At 53.2% G+C, this 15,011-nt stretch overlaps 1 protein-coding gene across 8 annotated transcripts in view; it reads left to right on the forward strand.

Annotated features, from left to right (window-relative positions):
• Nucleotides 1–15,011, forward strand: part of CCDC12 (coiled-coil domain containing 12) — a 70,614-nt gene that overhangs the window by 44,577 nt on the left and 11,026 nt on the right. For 6 of the 8 annotated variants that reach the window (XM_055279683.2, XM_063610556.1, XM_063610568.1 and 3 more), the window contains 2 exons: nt 9,148–9,227; nt 11,626–11,969. In XM_055279683.2, coding sequence (XP_055135658.1) covers nt 9,148–9,227; nt 11,626–11,969 — 424 coding nt within the window. Of the gene's footprint in view, nt 1–9,147; nt 9,228–11,625; nt 11,970–12,982; nt 13,060–13,155; nt 13,284–15,011 lie in introns of those variants that run through there. The other 2 variants (XM_063610585.1, XM_063610580.1) reach the window with 1 other exon arrangement.

Raw genomic sequence — 15,011 nt, forward strand, 5'->3', positions numbered from 1 at the left:
TATCTTGTGTGTCCTGATCTCAGCTTCCAAAGCTTCTCTTATGAAGTCGTCACCTCTGTTCTGGGACTCAATGCGATCTGCATTTATAGGTGAAGAAACTACAGTCCAGGCAGGTGAAGCAACTTGGCTAAAATTTCCTTGGCTAAAATACTCCAACTTTTGAAAGGGAGTGGAGCTGCCACTGAGACCGCTCCCTGTGTGGGGAAAAGAGTCTTTGGCAGAGTGCAGCAGCTGCTAGCGGTTTGCCGCTCAGGGCAGCCTGATGGGGTTGAGCACCATCCACTTTCCCAGAGTGGTCTGTGGGCTAGATTGGGCCCTGGGAGGGTAAGGGGCAGTGGGCTATGCAGGCCCCTGTCCCCCAACATCTGGGTCCCGCATGGCCAATGTGGCCAATCCAGTTCTCACCTTATGGGCCCTTTGGGGCTTAGCTCATCTGCCATAAACGTTTACTCCTCTCCTGTTTTAAAATTTAAATTGATATTTACGGCCAGGCACCGTGGCTCACGCCTGTAATCCCAGCACTTTGGGAGGCTGAGGCAGGTGGATCATGAGGTCAGGAGATTGAGACCATCCTGGCTAACACTGTGAAACCCTGTCTCTAGTAAAAATAAAAAAAAATTAGCCGGGCATGGTGGCGGGTGCCTGTAGTCCCAGCTACTCAGGAGGCTGAGGCAGGAGAATGGCGTGAACCCGGGAGGCGGAGCTTGCAGTGAGCCGAGATTGTGCCACTGCACTCCAGCCTGGGCGACAGAGCGAGACTCCGTCTCAAAAAAAAAAAAATTAAATTGATATTTACATAAATTATAGATTTTTTGATTGTAGAAAACTTGGAAACTACAGATCAACATGTATCTGTGCATGTCATGCTGTTTTGTAACCTTTTTTCATGAGCCGTGTCATGACTATCTTTTGGTAAATACACTTTCATGAAATTATCTATGGCAGCTTAATATTTCTTTGAGAGTACCATGTTTTATTTTTTAGTCCTGGGGTTTTTTGTTTTGTTTTTGGCAGACCAGTTTTTTCTAATGCCTTAAATACCCACTTTCAAGTGGGATGGGTGCGAAGTTCAACTTGTCAGTGTAGAGCACCTTGGTTAGGTTCTGCAGCGTCCAGGATGAGAGTGGGTGCAGACCACATGATGCAGATGTGATGGCAGCTCCGGCAGGGCAGAGGCCTCATTTAACTAACACTCAGTCCTGGTCATTGCGTGGAACAGCCATTGGCTGCTTATAAGCCATCCCTCAGGGGCCTTTGGGTAGGCCTTGGTGCCAACATGTGGCCATAGCTGTTGATCTGTCTTGGTGGGGGCTCCCATACAGATCTCATCCCCAGCCAGCTCTGGCTTCTCCGGCCTCCTTGTTTCTAAGGCAAGGGCTTGACTATACTACTTCTGAAGCTCCTTCTGCCTCTAAGACCTGTGACCTAAAATTGTAATTTTTAGGGCTGAAGAAGGCTTCTCCTGGCAGTGGGGAGAGCTGAGAGGCTGGGCTCCTGTTGAGGGAGGGAGTTTCCAGGATGATGCTGTAGGCTGAACTCCACTGTGGGGCAGGCTGCAGGAGTTTTTCCTTTGAGGAACACTGGAGTGCCCAGAGCCCTGGCAGAGCCACCTGCAGCCCTGGCCAGGCCCCAGTCACTGCGTCAGGTAGCTTCTCTACTGCAATTGCTGGTCCCTGAGGAGCCAGATGCGGGAAGCTGATGTGGGGTCCACCCCTAGGCCAAAGAGCGGGGTGCGGATTCTGCCTCCAGCTCTTCCTTCAACTCTGGCACCTTGGATAATCTTTCTGGACTGTTTTCCACATTGAGAAAATGTCAGTGACAACCTCTCTCTCTGCGGAAGGGTGGTCTTGAGAGGTGGCCTCTGAGAGGCCATGTGTGGAGGCTGCCCCTACTGGGGAGGGCGCATTATCTCGTGCTTTCTGGCCTGGTTTCAGGTGGGGGCACAAAGGCGCTCCCACTCCTTATTCTGAAACCCGCTGAGGACGCATTTGCCAGGGCTTGCTTGGAGGCCTGTCCACCCCCTGGGGCTGTGATGTGGCCCCGTCCTGCCCATGGTCACTTCTTGTGTCATGTGCTCCAGTAGACCTTGTCCTCTTTGTGTGGCCAGAAGGACAGGAGGCTTGGGGTGGGCTGGATAAGAGAAGGGAAGGGAGGTTTTATTGCCTTACACTGTACCCGTTCTTCAGGCTGGGGCCACAGTTGCCTTGCTGGGTGACAGCTGGAGGACAGTCTCCTCTGCCCATGAGTGGGGAAGCCACTGGGCTCTTTAAAAGTCTCATTTGCTGCAAAGCCAGCCATTGAGTATTCTAAAGAAAAATACCAACCACCAAACAAAAACATCCCTGTACTAAATTATCCTTTGCCCTCATAGCCTGGTGGTACTTGAGGCCACTCTAGGGCACTCTGCCAGAAGAGATCCCAGAGGTGGTGTGGCTATTATGAATTATGCTGCCAGGATCGTGTGTATGTAGAACGCTTTGTTTTGCTTGCTCCTGTTTTGTTACTATTTCTATGGAATAATTTCCCCAGAGCAGGGTTACTGGGTCAGGGGGTTTGAACATTTTAATGGCCCTTGAAAGAAAGACCAGATCAGCCTCTAGAGCAGTTGTGTACCTCATTTGGGGTAGTTGCCTCTCCCATTTTCATGCTTCTCTCGGGTCTGGCCTCTGGCAGCAGCAACTGAAGCTTTGTTATTTATATTGGGAACAAGGGGTAGGTCTCTATGTGCAGAGCCTAAAGCAAACAGAGGATTATTAGGGGCGTGTTTGAGTGTCATGCATGTGTTTTCCTGGCAGAGCTCCAGTGTCTCTGTACTCTGAATATTAAAAATGAAAGTGTTCTTTGATCAAAGTTGCCAGTCTCTCTGGTCAGTGGTGGCCTCTGCAAGGCCTGCACGCGCATCCTGGGCGTGGCCTTCCCTGTGGTCTGTTACTAGGAGGAGTGCCTCACAGCAGTTCTCTCTCTGGCCCTTGACGGGGCCTGTATGGGCAGGAGGGACCAGGGTGGCCAGGTGGAGGACCTTGTTCTCAGGGAACAGGCCATGTGGGACTGTCCTGTCCTTATCCTCTCTGCCTCCCTCCAGGGGCCCAGGGCAGGGGGTGAATGTGGAGTAGCCTCAAGATATAAGGGATGAGAAGGGAGGCTAGCGCCCCAAAGGATAAGCCTGGTAGCATGAGTGAGTGAAGTGGACCAGGGACCATGAAAACCCCCATGATCAGTGTAGGCTTTGAGGCCAGTTTGCCAGTGATGGGGTTGAATCAGATTCATAATCTCAAAGCTTCCTTTCATTTCACCATTCTAGAATTCTACTCTGGTTCTATACTTGACAGAGAACATCAACTTTCTCCACCTGCTTCCTCTCAGTGGCACATGTGAAAAAGCACCCTGGGGTGATTTCCTCTGAACCTCCCTGGCCAGCCCATGTCCCGGGCTCCTGCAGCTGGCCTGAAGCAGAGTAAAGTAAATAGAAAAGGTCAGCTACCCATTTTAGAAGGAAACTATAGAATGCGAACTTGGCATTCCCTGTTGCTTTGCCACAAAGAAGTTGCTTAGGGGTTGGCTGCCCCGGCCCAGCCACATTCCTGCCCTCTCTATCTGCTGGGCACAACTTCTTTGCTTCCAAATGTCTTCTCAAGTCATTGAAAGGCTCAGAGAGCCCCAGGCTACCCATAAAGCTCTTTCTTGAGTGCCTTCTGAATTCCTTTATCCAGCTTGAGGCAATGTATGCTGAGCCCCTCCTGGAGCTGCCTGGTGCCTTTAGGGCAGGCTGTGAAAGACAGACATGCAGCCGACACAGGGCCACATGCGTGGAGTGGGGTCTGCCGTGGAGAGGGTAGAGAGGCAAGTGGGGCAAAGGGGGCCCGGGAGAAGGGCGGTCACTGTGCCTCAGGGTGAGTAGGAACACTGGGAGGGGCCCACAGGGCCACCTCCTGGAGCTGGCTCTTTAAGCGTGATGGACAGGGAAGTGTGTAGCTGAGAGGGTGAGCAGGCTGTGGGGCCAGGACCATGTGAAGAAGCTTGGACTTGTTTTGGGGACACTGGGGTCCCTGAGTCAGAGGGAGGGTCAGTGGAGGCACTGAGGTGGCTGCTGTGTCTGCTCCTGTGGAGAGAGAGCAAAGCTCCACCCAGGCACTGGCTGCCGGTGTAGGGTGGACTGTGGGTGGCCTAGGGCATTTGGTGCAAAGGATAGTGTCTTAGAAGCCATTGGGCTTTCTGGGCTGCCCTCCTTCCTATAGACTCTGGGGCAGAAAGCCCCAAAAGCATGGCCTGGTCTCTGCTTCCCTTTGGCTAGGGGACAGCCTGGCCCTGAGCCACAGAGACTGGCCATCAGCAGAGCTGAGGTGCTGGTGCTGCCTGACTCAGAACCCTGCCACAGTCCTCTGCTGCCTTACGGCCCCCTGCCTGTTTCCTCTTTATGTTTTTGAGTACTTCGTTGGTTGTTTCTGTGTAGAAAGAATACTGATTAGAAATTCTGGAAACTACAGAAAATCAGAGAAGCAAGTAAAAATCACTCAGAGCTGGGCATGGTGGCTCATGCCTGTAGTCCCAGCTATTCAGGAGGCTGAGACAGGAGGATTGCTTGAGCCCGGGAGATCAAGTCCAGCCTGAGCAATGTAGTGAGACCCCCATCTCTCTCTTTTTTTTTTTTTTTTTGAGATGGAGTCTTGCTCTTTTCGCCCAGGCTGGAGTGCAGTGGCACCATCTTGGCTCACTGCAACCTCTGCCTCCCAGGTTCAAGTGATTCTCCTGCCTCAGCCTCCTGAGTAGCTGGGATTACAGGCACCCGCCACCACGTCTGGCTAATTTTCTATTTTTAGTAGAGATGTTGGTTGGCCAGGCTGTTCTTGAACTACCCGCCTCGGCCTCCCAAAGTGTTGGGATTAGAGGTGTGAGCCACCATGCCCAGCCAAGACCCCCATCTCTTAAAAAAAAAGTCACTCCTAGAGATAATCACTGTCAACATTTTTGTTGTTTTTATTTCTTTTCTTTTAGCTAGAGCTAGTACCTTCTCCCCTTAGCAACTTCCTCATTCTAAAATGGGGGTGGCAGAACCATTGTTTGGCTCCAGTTGTCCTCAGAAAGGTGGCTTCCAGATGCCCGTGACTGCTGGTGAGTGCAGGCTGCTTCAGTATTTCCTGGCCAGCTGACAAGGTGTTAGGTGTTGGCCTGCCCTACTGGTCTGGCTGGCACCATCTCGTCACACCCTGCCCAGTCTCCAAGAGCTGTGGCGGCCCTGGACACTGTAAGGCTATGGGAGCCCCTAGGATGGCAGCCTGGGCCTGCTTTCTGTGTGAACCTGTTGTCCTACTATTTGTTTCTTGACTTTCCTTTTTCATCTCCATTCTTGTCTCCTTTTGGATTTTTTTGTTTTTAATCATACCACTTTCTTGCTCTGTTAACTTGTTAATTGTGTGCTGTTTTCCCTTTCTTTTAGTGATTTCCACAGGCATAACAACATACATCCTTAACTTATCAACGTCTAATAGAAAATAGTAGCATTTTTACCATTTCCTCTGCAGTGCTTAGGACCTTAGAACACTTTAAGGCTATTTGCCACTCTGCCTTTTATACTATTGTTCTTATATTTTAAATACTATAAGTTATTACTCTTTTATACAGTCAATATTCATTTAAATTCTCTTTTCCCACTGCTTTTTTTTTGAGACAGGGTCTTGCTTTGTCACCTAGGCTGGAGTGCAGAGTGTGATCATAGCTCTCTGCAGCCCTGAACGCCTGGCTCAAGCAGTCCTCTTGCCATAGCCTCCCAAGTAGCTGGGATTATAGATGCAAGCCATTGTATTTACCCTTTCTGAGGCATTTTATTTTTTCCCTGCAATTCCATGTTTCCGTCTGAGATCATTTTCCTCTAGCCTAAAGTATTCCTTTTAGTATTTCTTGAATAACAGATTCACTGATAACTAATTCTCCTAACCTTTCTTTGTCTGAAAAAGTCTTTGTCTTGAAGGCTTCTTAACTAGATTTAGAATTTTATGTGACATTTATTTTGTCTGCACTTCTGAGATACCATTTCATGGTCTTATGGTTTCCATAGTTTCAGTTGAGAAGTCAGCAGTCTGTTTTAGTTTCTGCCTAAACACACATTTTTTTTTTCTCTCCAGGCCCATGAGATTATATGAGGTTGGTGCAAAAGTAATTGTGGTTTCTGCCACTATGTTCAATGGCAAAAACCACAGTTATTTTTGCATCAACCTAATGGGAAGCTCTGCTCAGTCTCTCAGCTTTTCAGCTGCTGCATGTAAATAGACATGCTTTAAGGGGAAAGAGAGACGTGATGTCAGGCTCACTTTGTTGTACTTCCCTTATCTCCATGATTGCAGCCCCTGAAATCCTTGCTGTCTTGGTACTTCTCTAAAGCCAATTAAAATATATATATACATTTTTTTTTTTTTTTGAGACAGTCTGCAGCCTAGGCTGGAGTGCAATGGTGCGATCTCAGCTCACTGCAACCTCTGCCTCCTTAGTTCAAGTGATTCTCCTGCTTCAGCCTCCTGAATAGCTGAGATTACAGGCATGTGGCACCACACCCAGCTAATTTTTGTATTTTTAGTAGAGACCGGATTTCGCCATGTTGGCCAGGCTGGGCTCAAACTCCTGACCTAAAGTGATCCACCTGCTTTTATAAGGGAGGTTAAATCTTGGGCCTGTGTTGGAAAGGCCAGGTCCCCAAGCTCAACCCCCCATGCTCCTTGACCTCTCCCAGAGACTCTGTCCTTTGGTAGTGGTGGAATTCCGGGGGTGGGCAGTTAAGTGGGCATTAGGGAGGGGAAGTCTCTTAGCTCTCCAAGCTAAGGGGACTGAAGGTCAGAGAGACTGCACCATTTTCACACGATCACACAACAGTGACTGCACATCAGATTAGCCCTCCAAGAGTGAGTCTGGGGAGGGTGGACCCAGCTTGATACAGCTGGATGCACCCAGCACAGCCTTAATGTTTCTAAATGTGGAAACTGAGGCCCAGAATGGGACCTTCCCATAGTAGTCGGGATCTAGGTGTTCTTGGCTGCTTGGCCAGTGCTCCGCTCTGGGGGTGGCAGGGCACAGTGGGTGCAAGGCTCTGCTCCCGCCTCTTGCTTCTGGTTCACTCCTCCAGTTGGCCTTCTGAAGCCTCAGGCAGTGGGTGGGTCTGGAGGCATGGGTGCATGTTGCTGCTGTGAGTTCTGGGTACAGTTCCCTGTGGCCTCTCCTCTCTCCTACCGATTTCTCACAGAACCCTGGAGACAGTTTCTGAAAGCGACAGTTTTTTTTTCTTACTAATCCCTGCAGTTTTCTTCCCACACCCAGTTTCTCTTCCTCATTTCTCCCCACCCTGTTGTGAACGAAAGTTTTTGCACCCAGTCATGCCCCACTTTGTCTCTGTGACCTGACATGTACCCCCAGGCCCGAGGCAGGTGTTCAAGGCTGGGGGACGGGGTGGGGTATCTCTGCGCCTTCTGGGAGTGCAGGTGGGCTTCCTCCACAAAGGTGATGCTGGTACTGCCCCATCCCTCCTCAGTGGTTCAGCCCAGCCCCAAGGCTCCAGGCTGAGGGGCTCTGGCAGGAGGGAAGAAGATGGTAAGTAAGCTGGGGGCAGGAAGCGGGTGGAGCCCTTGAATAGGAGAGTGAATGGCATCTGAAAGCCCCTGAGTCCGAAGCACTGCCGCTTGCTAGCTGCGTGGCCACAGACACCCCTGCCTCTGGGAAAGCTTGCTTTTGCAGGGCCTGAGGAAGTCAGCAGCACTTTTACCTGGTCCAGACAGAGGGCTTGGGAGTTGGCAGACTGTGGGAGGCCTGTTGGAAAATTGTTTCCTGCCTCAGAGGCCCAGGACTTTTCTGAGGGACCAGTGGTCAAGAACCGAAAGAGGTACTGGGGAAGGAGGAGGACCTACGGCCTAGTCTCACCTGGCCGGCATCTGAGGGGCCACTCCTGCATCCCCTGGGGCTAGGGGTCTGTCCCACTGCCTCTGCCTTGCCTTTCTTAGACCCAGCAGCCCCCAGGACCTCTCACCCTGCTGCCCTGTGGAGTTACCAGGGACACCTTTTCCTGGGAGCCTGCTTCTGTGTGTGTGGGGCTAGGATATTATGAGCCCCTGAGCCAGAGAGGACCCCAGTGAGTTCTTGGTTCAGCCACCCCTGCCTGAAAAGACTGAGGCAGGAAGAACATAAAAACATAGTAGCTAGCCGCAGCTGCCGCTGGGAAATTCTGGCCCCTTGTGGCTCCTCTCCCTTCATTGGACGATTCTGGCCCCTTGTGGCTCCTCTCTCTTCATGGAGGCCTTGGGGGCTGTGCAGTTCTCACTGCTGTCCTGGTGGACTGTGGCCTTCCCAGCCTTGCACATGGTCATGCCTATTTTCACAGTCCTCACGGGCCACTCTCACCCGTCTTGGAGCCGAGTCAGCCTCTCGCGTGCTTTGTGCCTTGACCCTGTCCGTGTCATCTGCAGGCCCAGGTGCCACCTCCTCCTAGAGTTCCTCCCTTCCACATTCCCACAGCTGTAGGCAGCCGCGCCCCTCTGGAGCCCTCCAGCACCTGCTTGTCTGTCCACATGTCACTCCTCACTGCCACATGCCCCTGGCCCAGCACACCCATATGCTTTTCTGTAAGTAGTTGAGGCGTATTCCATGGCATGAGCCCCCAGGGCAGGAAGGCTCTGAAGAGGGGCCAGACTTGGGGAATTTGTGGGTGACCACTGGCCTTCTCTTTTGGGAATCACTCAGCCTAGGAGCTTTAGCCCTGGCTGGGAGTCATACATTGCCTTGAGCTCAGATGTGCAGCCACTGCTGTGTGATCCTATGAAAAGGGTACAGTCTCTCTGACCTCCAGTCCCCTTATCTGTCAAATGGGATGATCCAGGAGAGACACCCTGTGAATGCTCCCTAGGCATCCTTGGCCCAGCTCTGGAAGAGAACCGTACTCCAACAGAGTAGACAAGGCCTCTGGAGGGCAGCCAGTCCCACTAACTGGCAGGGGACGGTGCCAAGGGGCCTGCCTGATGGCACTCCATTCTGTGCTTCTCCTCCTTACCAGGCCATCTCCAGAGAGCACAGAGGAAAGTCAGGAAGTCACGGGCTATGCAAGTTGTATGAATGAATGAATGAGACCATGTCACACACTGACTTCGTCTCTGCTTGTTCTCTCTATTCTTGCAGGGAACTTAGGCTGCGGAACTATGTCCCGGAGGATGAGGACCTGAAGAAGAGGAGGGTGCCCCAGGCCAAACCAGTTGCAGGTAAGCAGGCTGCCCCTCTCCACCTCTGCTTCCTGGCACTGTCAGCCGCCCTCCACCTCAGCAGGCTTTGCTCTCTGAGAATAACCAGCAGTACCAGGACAGGAGTTGGGCCTGCAGGCAGGGCCCTTTGTTACCATCTCATGGCAGATGTGCAGAGTCGGCCTTCAGCAGCAGCAGAGGCTGTCAGGGCACTGAAGAGGCCTCTTGTGCCTTCTCAGTCCTGCTCACACCCTGAGACCGAGGTCTCCCGGGGATCAGAGTGGGGTTTGAAAAAGGTCACATCCTCTCAGAGGACTCCTGGCTGAGAAGTGGATGTGGTCATGGGGCCCTTGGGCAGCAGGGCAGGGTGATGGGTCCTGTGAGCCCTGGATGGGTCAGAGACAGGGGCCAGTCATTCAGCCACACACAGCAGTGGACGGGCAGTGTGGAGCACTGAGGCAGGGGAGAGGGCCTGGCCCAGGGCTTGCCAAGTCTCTTGCCATGGCGTGGGAGCAGCACAGCCACCAGGAGCTTCTGGCCGTCCACACCACTCATGCCAGGAAGTTTCTTAGTCCTGCGGATCCCTGGGCCTTTGCCCTGGAGGGTCCCCATTTTAATTCTTTTATGTTTTGTTTTGTTTTGTTTTTTGTGTTTTTTTTTTTTTTTTTTTTTGAGACAGAGTCTCGCTCTGTCGCCCGGGCTGGAGTGCAGTGGCGCGATCTCGGCTCACTGCAAGCTCCGCCTCCCGGGTTCACGCCATTCTCCTGCCTCAGCCTCCGAGTAGCTGGGACTACAGGCGCCCGCCACCGCGCCCGGCTAATTTTTTGTATTTTTTAGTAGAGACGGGGTTTCACCGTGGTCTCGATCTCCTGACCTCGTGATCCGCCCGCCTCGGCCTCCCAAAGTGCTGGGATTACAAGCGTGAGCCACCGCGCCCGGCCTTGTTTTTTTTTTTTTGAGATGGAGTCTCGCTCTGTCGCCTAGGCTGGAGTGCAGTGGCATAATCTCGGCTCACTGTAACCTCAGCCTCCTGAGTAGCTGGGATTACAGGTGTGCGCCACTGCGCCTGGCTAATTTTTGTGTTTTTAGTAGAGACAGGGTTTCACCATGTCGGCCAGGCTGGTCTTGAACTCCTGACCTCAGGTGATCTGCCCGCCTCAGCATCCCAAAGTGCTGGGATTCCAGATGTGAGCCACTGCACCTGGCCTTGTTATCAACTTTCTTTGAATTACATAAGTAACAAGTGAATAAATACACTTATCTTTTTTTTTTTTTTTTTTCTTGAGACGGAGTCTTGCTCTGTCGCCCAGGCTGGAGTGCAGTGGCGCAATCTCGGCTCACTGCAAGCTCCGCCTCCCGGGTTCACGCCATTCTCCTGCCTCAGCCTCTCCGAGTAGCTGGGACTACAGGCGCCCGCCACCACGCCCGGCTAATTTTTTTTTTTTTTTGTATTTTTTTTTTTAGTAGAGACGGGGTTTCACCGTGGTCTCGATCTCCTGACCTCGTGATCCGCCCGCCTCGGCCTCCCAAAGTGCTGGGATTACAAGCGTGAGCCACCGCGCCCGGCCCTAAATACACTTATCCTGGGAAAAAGTAAAGTGTTGCCCATTTGGCCACATCCCAGTCTGCTTCCCCACCTCCTTCATCCCCGAAATGCAGACACTTCCCTGTGATTTGCTTTGTAGTTTGGGCACCACCTGGTAGGGTAATGGTGCACTGGGAGATAGTAGGCAGGACAGAGAGGTGAGGAACCGCCCAGGTCAGGGGCAGCCCTCAACCCTCATCTGTGTCTGGAGGGAGGTGAGGCAGAGCAGGAGGGCACTCATGGGCCCACTGAGTGCCAGGGGTTGGAGGAAGCCCACAGAGCCCAGTTGTTAGTGCTTCTGCCATTTGTCCCCAAGGGGCAGGACCCTCCTAGTCAGATTGCTCAGAGGCCCACTGTGCTGGCAGCAGCTTGGAGGAGCTGGGAGGTACCTGTGCCCTGGTCTTGGGAGCATACATCTGAGGTGGGGTGGAGGAAAAGCCACCTGTGGCTCTGGCTAGGCTGGGACCCAGAGGACGTCCTCAGAGCCCAGGAGCCGTGGGATTATGTGAGAAGCCAGTCCTCACTTTGTATGTATCCAGGCAGCTCTCTGGTCTCATACTTATTGTCAGCATCCATGCTTCCTGACTACTGTGGCTGGCTGCCTCCTGATGTCCCATTCTTGGCCTGTGGGGACTGCTTCATCCTGGGAAACCCAGGCCCCTCCTCCAGAGCTGCCTTTGCAGCGTCTTCACCTCTGGCTGATTGGGGGCCACACAGAGGTGGGAGCAAGGAAGCCTGGGGTCCCGTCTCTCACTGGGGGCCACGGTAGGCAGTGTCCCTGCAGAGTGGCAGCGCCTTTCCCACAGGCCTTCTCTGTTTTATTGCACCCTCTAGTGGAGGAGAAGGTGAAGGAGCAGCTGGAGGCCGCCAAGCCCGAGCCCATCATCGAGGAGGTGGTGAGTGCCTGGGCCACCCTGGCATCCTCGCTGCTTCTGTGTGTCCTGTTTCTCTTCACCACTTGCTCTCCCTCTGCCCCCCATTCCTTCTCGTCACTCCTTTATTCCCTTCCCTCCTGCCTCTTTGCCCTCGTCCCTCTCCTTCCTCCTTCTCTTTCTCCCATTTCCCTCCTTCTCGAGCCTGCCCTCCCCCTTGTCCTGGGGCGGCCCCTCCACCCTGAGGTGTGTCTCCTCCCTTCCCAGGACCTGGCCAACCTCGCTCCTCGGAAGCCTGACTGGTGAGTGTTGCCTGTGTGGGGCTGGTGTAGGCTGACTCGGGGGCTCTTGGTGCCAGCATGGGCCTGGGGCTTGGCCCTTCCTGCCGTCACAGTGCAGAGACTGGCAGTACAGACATAGAGTTACACGAGATAGCTACTGTTGGAAACCAGTGCTGAGGAGGACATAAGTGGTGGGATGAGAGGGGAGTGATGGAGAGGGGCTCAGGCGCAGGGAGCAGCAAGGCCCCTCATGAAGGCCCTCCTTAGAGGTTGAGAGCCCATCTGCTCCAGAGCTCCCATTTGAGCAAGGCCAACCACTGTCCTTGGGGGCCAGCGGTGGAGGGAAGGGCAGACACAGTTTTCTGTTCCTGTTCTACCACCGTAGCTTGTTCCCTCTGGCCCTGGTTTCCTCCTCTCTGAAATGGAGGTCGTCATCCTTCTTGCTGGGCTGAGAGAGAGAGGGAGAGAGGGTGCTGTGGGCTGGGAGGCTTGTGTCTGTCTTCACCTTGAGCCGGAGGTAGGGCTATATCCCTCTCACCTGATTCTGGGTTGAGTTAACACCAGCTGTTTTAATTTGATGAAACAAAAGCATGGGGCATATGTCCTGGGAAACCCAGAGCCAGAGAGAACGGGCTGAGTGCTTGTGCACTTCTGGATGCCCACAGTGGAGGGGCTGGGCTGGTGGCTGGAGGAGGAGCAGGGCCTACAGTGGGCAGGAGCAAGTCACTCCCTGATGGAGACCAGAGGACCAGAGCAAGAGAGGGTCCCTGAGAAACCATCCACCTTTGCCTTAGCTTAGTCCCTTGTGTTGGGTGGGTTTGTGGTGCTAGTCCCCCTGCCTCAGTGGGACAGGGAATGATGGTTCTTGCTGGGTTTCGGAGGGTACAGAAGGGGAATGTCCTGGCCTCTTCCCCAGGGCAGCCCCCTCCAGCAACCGAGCATGACTCCTAATGCCAGAGAGCTGCAAGAGGGGAGGGGGCCCAATGCCACATCAGGCCAGCCTTCACCTTCCTGCTTCTCCTTGCCTCCCTGCTCCAGGGACCTCAAGAGAGATGTGGCCAAGAAGCTGGAGAAACTAAAAAAGCGGACTCAGAGGGCCATTGCTGAGCTGATCCGTAAGTGCAGTGCCTGGGAAGGTGGGGTCCTGCCCACTGGGTGGTGGCACAGGCACAGGGCTCCTCCCCACCCCTTCTGTCTGCCATCCATCCCAGGTGAAAGGCTGAAAGGCCAGGAAGACAGCCTAGCCTCTGCAGTGGATGCTGCCACTGAACAAAAGGCCTGTGACTCTGACTGAGGCGTGCCCTGCTCCACCACTCGCCCATCAAGCCTGTCCTGCAGGGTATGGTCTTGGGCAGGTTTGGGGGCTAGGCTTGCCATCACCTCCAGTTTGGCTTCTGAGCAGAGACTCCCTGCCCGTCAAGTCTGAAACCCCCATGGGTGAGGTCAGCTGCTTGTCTCCTGGGTGGCCCCTGCCATTCTGAATGGAGGCAGAACCAGCAACAACTCTGGGCATGCCTGTGTCTGCACATGTGGATGTACATATGTCTGTATATATGTATATATTTTGAACTTTAAAAAAAAAAATCAGCACATAGAGACAAGGAAACCCCTGTGTGTGGCAGAAATGTGTCAGATATTTTCTAGGTCTGAGGGTACGGTGGATTTGGGCTCCACAGGATGGAGATAGGGTGACTGCAGAGGTGGTACTTAATATGTATGAATAACCCCTGTGTTGAGCTGGGCACGTTGAGGCCGGAGGGGTGGGGAACACTCAGGGCTGCCGTCTGCGGCCAAGTTCTGGCCCAGTCCATGGTCAGTGCTGGTCATCTCAAGATCCCTGGGTGATAGAGACAGGGTCTGAGAAAGTCCTTTTAAGACCTCCCCCAGACCTAGGCCTTGTAGTAGTCTATGGAGTAGCTGGAGAGGCTCCCACCCTGGTCCTCTGGGGATCCTCACAGTGTGAGAGATACTGGGCCTTGGCAAGCCCCAACTCAGGGCCACTCCAGATTTGATGCCGCTGGCACTGCTTTCCCCACTCTCCCCAGCCCCAGGCGGCCTCTCTCCCTACTCCACCAGTCAGAGCTAGACTGTGGCTCCCCTAGGACAGAGACCCTGCATGGGAGGGGTGGCCCATTCTGCTAGAGACAGAGACGTTGTAGGCTGAGTTTCAGGTGTGGTTGTGGACCCCAGATCCCCAAGGTTCTGGCTTTAGGACATGAACCTTCTCTGTGGAACTGACTCTCCAGGGTACCTGGCTGGCTGCATCATCTCTGACTGCAGTACCAGTGGCCAACTGGACTTGCATCTCCTCCAGGATGCTTATACCCTTGAGTTTCCTTCGGGATTTCTCCTCGAGCCCCCGGCCTCTGCCCTAAGCCGTCTAGTGTGTTCTTCCTCACCGCAGTGTTCCAGAAACACAATGACCCATCTCTGGCGGACAGTGCCAAGCACTCTGGTCATAGAGGCAGAGTGGGTTTGTGCACACAGAGACCAGCACGCTCACAACCAATGAAAAACCCTTTAAGTTAAAATTATGCAACTATTCTTGGAAGGTAATTCCTGCGTGGAAAAGAAACAGAAACTTCTGGCTGTGGGTGAGGGCTAAAGTGGTAGCTGGCCAGCTTCTGCATTGAGTAGTAAGACAAGACCAAGACCCTGACTCCCACATGGGGCAGAAACCTTTCCAGTATTTCCTAGGTCCAGGGGTACATGCAGGACTGGAGCCAGGCTCCCTCTGTCCAGTTGCTAAAACTGGAGCTGGGCTTTTTTTCTTATGAACAAAAGGGTGAAAAGATTCGCTGCATCTCCTGGGATTGCAGCTGGAAACAGGATCCATGTCTGTAGCAGTTGAAGGACTTGGATACCTGGTGACTGGCAACTAAGCTGCCACTCAGCATCAGCTCTGGGACTAGAGTAGGATTATCCCCCAGTACGACAGTCCCGAGAGCTAATGAAAGGTGTGCTTCTGGTTTTATGACCCTGGGCGTTGTCCTAGAAGGAAAAACAAAGTACCATGCATCATGAGTACTCAAACAAAATTTACAAAATACACGAGAAAATCCAATGC

Source organism: Symphalangus syndactylus, chromosome 1 (genome assembly GCF_028878055.3).
Source record: "Symphalangus syndactylus isolate Jambi chromosome 1, NHGRI_mSymSyn1-v2.1_pri, whole genome shotgun sequence".
Taxonomy (NCBI): domain Eukaryota; kingdom Metazoa; phylum Chordata; class Mammalia; order Primates; family Hylobatidae; genus Symphalangus; species Symphalangus syndactylus.